Source organism: Chrysochloris asiatica, unplaced genomic scaffold, assembly GCF_000296735.1.
Source record: "Chrysochloris asiatica unplaced genomic scaffold, ChrAsi1.0 scaffold00318, whole genome shotgun sequence".
In the NCBI taxonomy this organism is placed as follows: domain Eukaryota; kingdom Metazoa; phylum Chordata; class Mammalia; order Afrosoricida; family Chrysochloridae; genus Chrysochloris; species Chrysochloris asiatica.
Window position 1 is genome coordinate 2848299 of NW_006408836.1, and position 8482 is coordinate 2856780.

Below are 8482 nucleotides of genomic sequence, written 5' to 3' on the forward strand. Positions count from 1 at the left end.
CTGGTACAGGACTGGGCAGTGTTTTGTTCTGTTGTATGGTTTGTAGTGTAGTGACTAAATGTTCATCTGCTAACCAAAAAGTGGTGGTTCAAATCCACTATCCTCTCTATGTAGAGAAAGGTGTAAAATTGTTCTTCTGTAATCTAAAGGTTTACATCAAGTCAAGCCTGACCCATAGTGACTCAACGGGACAGAACACTGCCCCACAGGCCTTTCAAGGCTATAAATCTTTTACACAAATGGACTGCCACAGCTTTCTCACACTGAGTGGGTAGTGGGTTCAAATCACCAACCTTTTCGTTACCAGTCAAGCACTTTGACTGCACCAACAGTCCTCCTTCCCATAAATAGTACAGGTTTGGAAACCTTATAAGGCAGTTCTACTCTGCCCAATAGAGTCGCTATGAGTTGTAACTAACTCAACAGTAATGGGTTTTGGGTTTGGGGGATCATGAATTTGAGAGGGTGCAGAGGAAGAGTTTCAGTTGTCAGGACTGGATAGGAAATAGAACAGAAGAGGTATGCAGAGACTGAGAGTTGGTTGGCAAAAAATATAAGGGATGATCTGGGAGTCTGGGCTTTTAGCAGTGGTTGGTGGTGGTTATGTGCCGTGGAGTCGGTTCCAACTCATAGTGACCCTATACAGGGTTTCCAAGGCTGTAAATCTTTACAGAAGCAGAAAGCCTCATCTTTTTCCCACGGAACAGCTGGAAGTTTCAAACTGCTGACCCTGAGGTTAGCGGCCCAATTCATAACCGCTACGCCACCAATGCTGAACATATAATGGGATGACCCAATGAGATTAATATTAATATTGGTAGACTCACGAGAGTTAGAAGTGGTGAGTTTGTGAGTGTTGTAGAGACACAGTTCTCAGCATGTGGGACTTTCTCTTCATACCTGCTGGTGGAGAGTGTCCTCACTCTGTATACTGGAACTCCCCTTTGACCTTTGTTGATGGAATTGATGAAGCTGAAGTATTAACAATTTGAAAAATTCATGTGACCTTCAGACACATGGATTTCTGATCAAATAGTCTGCCATTTAAAAAATCTCTCTGCTGTAGGGGTAAAGTAAATTTATTTTTCAGAGTTTAGTTTTACTTACATCTGTGTTACAGGAACGATACCGTTTCCTTTCCCCAAGGCAGTATTTTCCACCTCCTGAAGGTCTGAAAAATATTTTATTTAACATGTGAACCTATCTTTATGCACACAGAAAGTACATACTTTTCTTGAAAAAAAAAAAACAAAAAAAAAAAACCATACTGACATTTACTTCAAGAAAATGTAATAAATGACATTTTACTAATTATTGAAATAATCATGCTGGTGATTGTTTGCAATAATAATTATAGTTGCTAGCCATAAAGGTTAAGGTAATTTACTATGAGTAACTTGAGAAATTTCTTGTCATGATTGAAAATGCAAATGAATCTAATTATCTTAGTAACCAGGTGTTCAGTTCAACACCCATCCACTGCCATTCTAACTCAGAGCAAACCTATAGGGTAGATTAGAACTGCCCCATAGGGTTTCCAAAGTTGTAACTCTTTAGGGAAGTAAACTACCACATCTTTCTCCCATGGAGCAATTAGGTACAAAGCACAAACGTTTTGGTTAACAACCAAGCACTTTAATCACTGTATCACCAGGGCTCCTCAGTTCAACATAATGACTTTTTAAAAAATCATTTACTTATAATGAAAAGCCATTTGAATTGTATTCAATGAAACCCCATAATCTGATGTTATATGTTCACCAATTAGGAGATGGAAAGTCTGCTTTTTTTTTTTTTTTTTTCTTCAGATTGGAAGCAAAGAGAAGACATGCAATAACTCTGGAAAAAGCTTCAGTTCAAAGTAAATAATGCAGAAATAAATTTCTGTCTCATTTCAGATATTACATAAAGTGGTTTTATTAAAAATCTAAAAATCAGATGGCTTTGCATTATATAAGTACTTTGGATTACATATGCATTTATGAGAAATTAAGCAAAATATTAAATATGTGATCTACACATAACTTAATCTTTAACATATTTAACATTAGGGAAAACCATATGCTATTATTTGGGCATACTATTTTTTAATGAAAACAAACAAAACAAGACAACTAATTTCTTCTTTTAAAAGAGGTCCAGATCATTCTCTAGTATCTGGGTTTATTATTTATGATATATACTTGTGATTAGTGATTTACAATAGTTCCCAGTTGAACTTAGGTTATTTATTTTGTTCTTGCTTTAAAAGTGCAAGCTCAAATGATCATTTTGACCCACTCATATCAACATGATAATTCAAGTTACATTTTGAATATATTTTGAGTACCCAGGAAGACTGAGTTTAATTAATGAAAGGAAATGGCCCATATTGAATCAGCTTTAGAGAAGTGGGTTGATCAGACAACAACAAGGTAGTTGGCTGGCTGCAGCATGGCCGCTTTTAGCCTCCATGTCCATTTCCATTTCACCAGTGAGCTCTGCTTGCCAGAAGGTAATAATCAATAGGGAATGGGAGAATGGAAATGCTGAATGGATATGAAAGCAAACAATGTCAAGCTATAAACAGTAGAAAAGAAGGGGAAACTATCTATATTTCAAAAGAGGAAAGTTGTCCTGAGTTAAAAATGAGAAAAAAAATAATAACATAAACCATTTTTCATACAACAGGGAGAAGGAGGAAAGCATATGAGCCTTCTGTATCAAATACTAGCCTGGAAAGAAGGCCCTCAACCTAAGCTCAAAAATGGAAGCGCTTGATGCATAGCAGCTGAAGAGTAATTGAGTCTTAGGGAGGACAGGTCCATACAACTGGAGGAATGGTCCACCTGTAGGAGACACTGATGGGAGGATGTGGCACCATGGATAGCAAAGAATACTGAGGGGGCTGGCCTTGAGCCAGGGATACTCTGGCTGGAGAAGAGTGATGGGAGGGGAGCAGTCTCACCTGCATAAAACAGTGGTGAGGAGAAAAGTGGTGGCAGCTTGGGAAGATGATTAATGGGGGCAAGTGAATGGAAACTATTTTAACATATGGGCAGAATTCTTTTCATTGTGATTTGTGATGCGAATCAAGGTATTTCAGCCCTTGAAGTGCTCTCATTGGTCCTTTTAATACTAATGTAGCAGTAATAATTTTATGTGACAAGTGAAAAGACCTTAGCTTTCTTGGGAATAATGGTAATGCAGCTAAGACCAGACCTGAATTCATCCATAATTCAAAAGTTTTTAGAGGAGGGACTCTATCTGACTATTTCTAGATGGAAAGTCTGGGTCTACCTGGTATGGATGCACAATGCTTGTCTTTTGGACTTTATTATTAATTTTTGCTTTACTTTTAGTTACACAGTAAGGGGAAAGGAAGAAAAAGAAAGCCTATCTAACAAGGCTTCTCCACTTTCCTTTGCCTATTGCTTGTTCTGAAGACAAGTACTTGGCTCACTAGCGAAACGTTTTTACAGATAACATGTGAAACCACAGCTTTGAATCATTTCCAACTGTGTCTTTTTGTTGGCTCCGGCTTACTTTAGCTACTTACGCTGGACTGTCACAGTGTCTTAGGGATGAGGAGACGCCTCCCCCGCAGGTCCTGCTGCACTCTCCCCATAGTGACCAGGGACCCCAGCCCCCATCTATGTTCTGGGGCCAAGTGCCAAAAGGAACACAATCTCCCTGATAGCACCACTGCAAGATTTCACAGAAAACAGAGAGTTAGCTTTTAGGCAGATAGAGCTATCTGGACAGAAATACATAAAGGTCAAGCAATGACCAATTATAGGCATTAGCATTCTCCCAATAGATAACAGACTGATATTTCTTTAGTTGTGTTTAGACATTGGTAAAGGTACATGCGATTTACACTTTATCTTTAGCTTGACCACAATTTGTATATCTCTAACATACCAGGAGTTTTAAATGCTTGACTTTGCTTTGTTTTCCTCGCATCTTTTGCTCCAGAGTTTTAGTGTTTCTCATTACGCCATAGCTACAGATCTCAAAAGTCTTTTGTAGATATTTTACCATTTAGCCATCTTTTTTCTCTTTATATCCTACCATTATAAGACTCATAGAATGATAAGGCAAGTTCCTCAGAAAGGAATTTTTATGATGGTAATTGTGTTTTCTTAAAAACAACAACAACAACAAAAAGGCTGGTTGAGACTACAATGGTAAAAGAATGTGTTGTGGCATTTCATCTACACAAGCCCTGCAGACATAATAAAAGTAATGCCAAGACATGAGGGACTGGGTACAAAAAACCCTTATACACACTGACAAGCCATGTGTACAGCGCCTGCTTGAACATGTGTACTGGATTCTGTTCAGTTTTTCTCTGCAATAAACCACACATACTGCACATAAGTAGAAAGCCAGGAATAATTTGTCGAGACGTAGACATCACATAATCAGCTCATAACTCTAGCATGAATATAGCAAAATGAAAGTCTTTAAAAACAAAACAAACAAACCAAACCCCTCAATGCATTTGTAGGCTTTTATTTGTGCCTTTTTCCTGAATTATAACTTTAACAAACATATTGATGCAATGAAGTCATTGTTTATGTCAATAGTAATTGTTGTTGTTGTTAAGTACCATTGAGTCAGTTCTAATGCATAGCAGCCCTGTTTAGGGTTTCCAAGGAGCATCTGGTGAGTTTGAACCTCTGACCTTGTAGTTAAAACCAGCCTTATAGTCCTGTGCTTAATCGCACAGCGGCCCATGAGAACCCTGACATTAGAGTTGAAAAAGTGTCAAAAATGTGAGTTCAGTAAACAAAATTTTAACATATTAAAATGTACAGATATTATCATCTGATGCTTAAAAAGCAGTTTGTTATAAAATTGTATCACCAAGCTTTGTATAGAAGATACAACCTGAATTTATTTACTTTTCACCATCTCCACTGCTACCATTCTAGACCAAACTAAAAAAGTGGAATCACTTCTCACCTGGTCACCCTGTCTCCACTTTTTTCTACAATCCATTCTCCAGAGAGCTTTCAGAGAGCTATTTTTTGAATATCTTATCACATCATATCACTTTATTGCTTAAAAGACCACAGTGGTTTCCAACTTCTCTCAACAATGGTCTTTGAGATTTAACCCTCTTTTGCCTTATTCTCTCCTGAACACAGATTATTTCAGATTCATGGGCAGCCTTTCTTTTTTGAATGTACCAAGCTTGTTCCCTCTTTGTTGTTGTTAAGGGTCTTCAAGTTGGTTCTGACACAAAGCAACCCTGTAAGGAACTTTTACTTATTGATCCTCCTGAGAATGTTTTTCTTTTACTTTTGTCATGAGTCACAATTGACTCAACAGTAACAAACAAATCAATCTCTGGTCAAGTGTCATTCATCAGAGAGCCTTTTCCTTGACTACCTTATTCTGGTGTGCCATTGTAGGATAAAAACCAGACCGCAAGGTCAGTGTTAACTGCAAGGTAGAGGGTTCAAAGATACTCCTCAGAAACCCTATACAGGGTTACCATGAGTCAGAACCGATTCAATGGCACTAAAAAACAAACAATGACCTTATTCTGGAGAAGTACTGTTGTTGCTAAGTGCCTTGATTCTAATGGTGGTTGGTGGTTATGTGCCATGGAGTGGAGTTGGTTCCGACTCATAGTGACCCTGTATAGGGTTTCCAAGGAACAGCTAGTGAATTTGAACCACCAACCTTGCAGTTCAAAGCAACCTTGTGGTCTGGTGCTTATCCTACACTGCCACACCAGGACTCCGAATAAGACAATGATTACATATTCCTGTTTGAACTCCCTCTTACTATGCAACACTATTTGTCCTTGTTGTTGTTAAGTGCTTTCAAGTCCATTCCAACTCACAGCTACTCTGTATAGGGTTTCTGAGGAGCAGTTGGTGAGCTTGAGTCACCGATCTTGTGGTTCAAACGAACCTCCCAGTCTAGCGCATTAACCCACAGCACCACAACAGGACTGTACTACTTGTAATTAACTTATTTTTCAAGTTATTTCCTTATTATTTGTTACTTCTTGCTATTATAATGCAAAAACATTTACACCAACAACATTCCTGCACTTTTCAGTGCAATAACTATCAACAATATATGCTATTTCAACTTAAATTCCTTAAACTTAAATTTAAATTTTGTTTCTTAGACCCACTAGCCACAGTCAAGTCTCCACTACAAACTGAAGGATTAAAAGTACAGACACACCCAGAGGCAACTTGGAAGAAAGACCTGATAATCTTTCAAAAAGTCACATCTTGAAAAATCTTGGAAGTGCAAAACTATTCTGCAACACATAGGATCGCTGTGAGTCAGAACTGATTTGACATCAGCTGTTTTTGTTTTTGTTATATACCCACATGTGGTTAGTGGCTACTATGTTGGACAGACCACATATAGAACATTCCCATCATCACAGAATGTTCTGTTGGAAACAATGAATGCCTGGAATAGTGCCTAGCTTGTAGTAGGCATGCGACAAAAATTTATTGAATGAATACATTAGTTAAATTATGAGATTCTATGCCCTGTTTGGCTACTACATGACAGGAAGGAACAGGAGATATTAGAGGATGAGGAAGGTTAAATTTGTCTTCTTTCTTATCCTGGTAGTTAGGACGTCATTGGTGCTCAGTGAATAATTTGGTAGTTGTATAGAGATAAAGAGCCCTGGTAGAGTAATGGGTTAGGCATTAGGCTGTTAACCACAAGGGGGAAATGAGATTTTCTCTTCCTGTAAAGATTCACAGTCTCAGAAACCCTCTAAAGGGCCGCTATGAATCTGAGCACCTTGACGGCACATAACCTCCAGCCACCACTTAATGAGAGTAATGTCTGCTTGGTGAGGGATGAACAATTATCTTTGGTCCATTAAAAATTAGGTGAAAAGAAATTAAAATTTGTTGTTGTGAAGTGCCATTGAGTCAGTTTCGACTCATAACAACCCTATATAGGTTCCCCAAGGAGCAGCTGATGGGTTTGAACTGTCCACCTTGTGGTTCACAGTCCACTGTTGATCCTACAGTACCATACTCAGAGTCCAAAATTTGGTCAGTTATTTAAAATAACATTCTGTCCCTATGTCTAATTAATGTTAATCTATACAGAAAGAATATTATAAAACAATGAATTAGGGACAATGAAAATTATCAAGAAGAAAAAGCAATATCACGTGTCCAAATGATGATGCATGTGATTGACTGAATCAGTAACATAACAAAAACCCTTGGAGTAGGGTTGCTGACAATACACTAGAGAGAGAAAGAGAGAAAATGATCTAGCTGCCAGTCTTTGATTTACCTACTTGGTCTTGAAGACCAACCATCTTTACAATGATCTTTTTTTTTCTTTCTTTCCATAATTGAACTTTACTTACTCAAAAGTTAAAACACTGAGCTAAAGAATCAACTACTTTACAGCTTTAAGTAGCTGCACATAAGGATATTTCTATGACTGCACCTAGTTTCCTATGTGAATAATGGAGCAATGTAGTCCAATCTGGTAATTAATGTTTCTCCTTATTGATTTTAATTCATGGCAACCAATACTTTAAAAAATCACTAGGTTGTCAAGCTTAAATGCTGTCTATTTTTCAAGTGGAAAACAGAATTATTGACCTCAAATACCATTAACTGTTGATTTTATATTGATTTTTATATAACCAAAGAGGAAATTTAGAATTCATGTGATCTAAACAATTCATCTTTTCAGATAAGGATATCAGAACAAGGAGGAGTTGAGTTTCCCAAAGTTACTTATTAATAAAAAAGAAATTATTTGTCCAAAAATATTTTTAAAATAATTGGGGTTAAAGGTACCTAGAGGGAAAGAACAAACAAGATGGTGGATAGGGTAGAAGAGCAGTAAGGAGCTCTGTCAGCAACAACACAGAATATCAGACCAAGGAGGCTCAGGGGATGGTCCCAGAACTCTGAACGACATATAAAGGAATATTTAGAAAATTAGAAGGCTTACAGCCAGTGGAATTTGTAGCAGAAGCAAGAAATCTAGTGCTATCTAATCCAAGATGCTCAGCTGCTCCCAGAGGCACCATTTTGGGCAAGACCAAGCTAGGGAAGGATCAGAGCCACCACGGATGCCTGACAGAACCACAGAGATAAAAGTGTGGACCTTATTATTTTTTATACTGTTCATTGGTCTCTTGCTGTCTGCACACCTCCATTCTGGTTACTAGAAGGGGTGCCTGAGCAAGTAGACACCCCACACTCAACCCTGGAGGGTTGTATAGTGCATGCACACAGAGCTCATCAAAATTTAAAGGGACAGTTTCCATTTAAAACCAAACGGCAGCACAAAGTGGCCATAGCCGGCCCTGAACTGTTTATTACTAAGAAAAAAGGCCTGAACGGAGGTTGTGGAGTGGGACAGGCAGACTAAAAAGGAAATACACTGACAATTAAATATTCAAATATGTAATAACAACCAACAGTGGCATCTTGAAATTTCTCAGGAAGAAGAGTGAAAAAGGAAGCCCATC

General features: G+C 38.0%; 1 protein-coding gene across 1 annotated transcript in view; it reads right to left on the reverse strand.

Annotated features, from left to right (window-relative positions):
* The window catches only part of LOC102819479 (A disintegrin and metalloproteinase with thrombospondin motifs 6-like), a 530326-nt gene that overhangs the window by 198674 nt on the left and 323170 nt on the right, over nt 1-8482 (reverse strand). The window contains exons 12-13 of the mRNA XM_006875298.1: nt 3539-3684; nt 1108-1171 (exon numbers count right to left, since the gene is read on the reverse strand). Of these exons, the coding sequence (XP_006875360.1) occupies nt 1108-1171; nt 3539-3684 (210 nt within the window). The remainder of the gene's footprint in view (nt 1-1107; nt 1172-3538; nt 3685-8482) is intronic.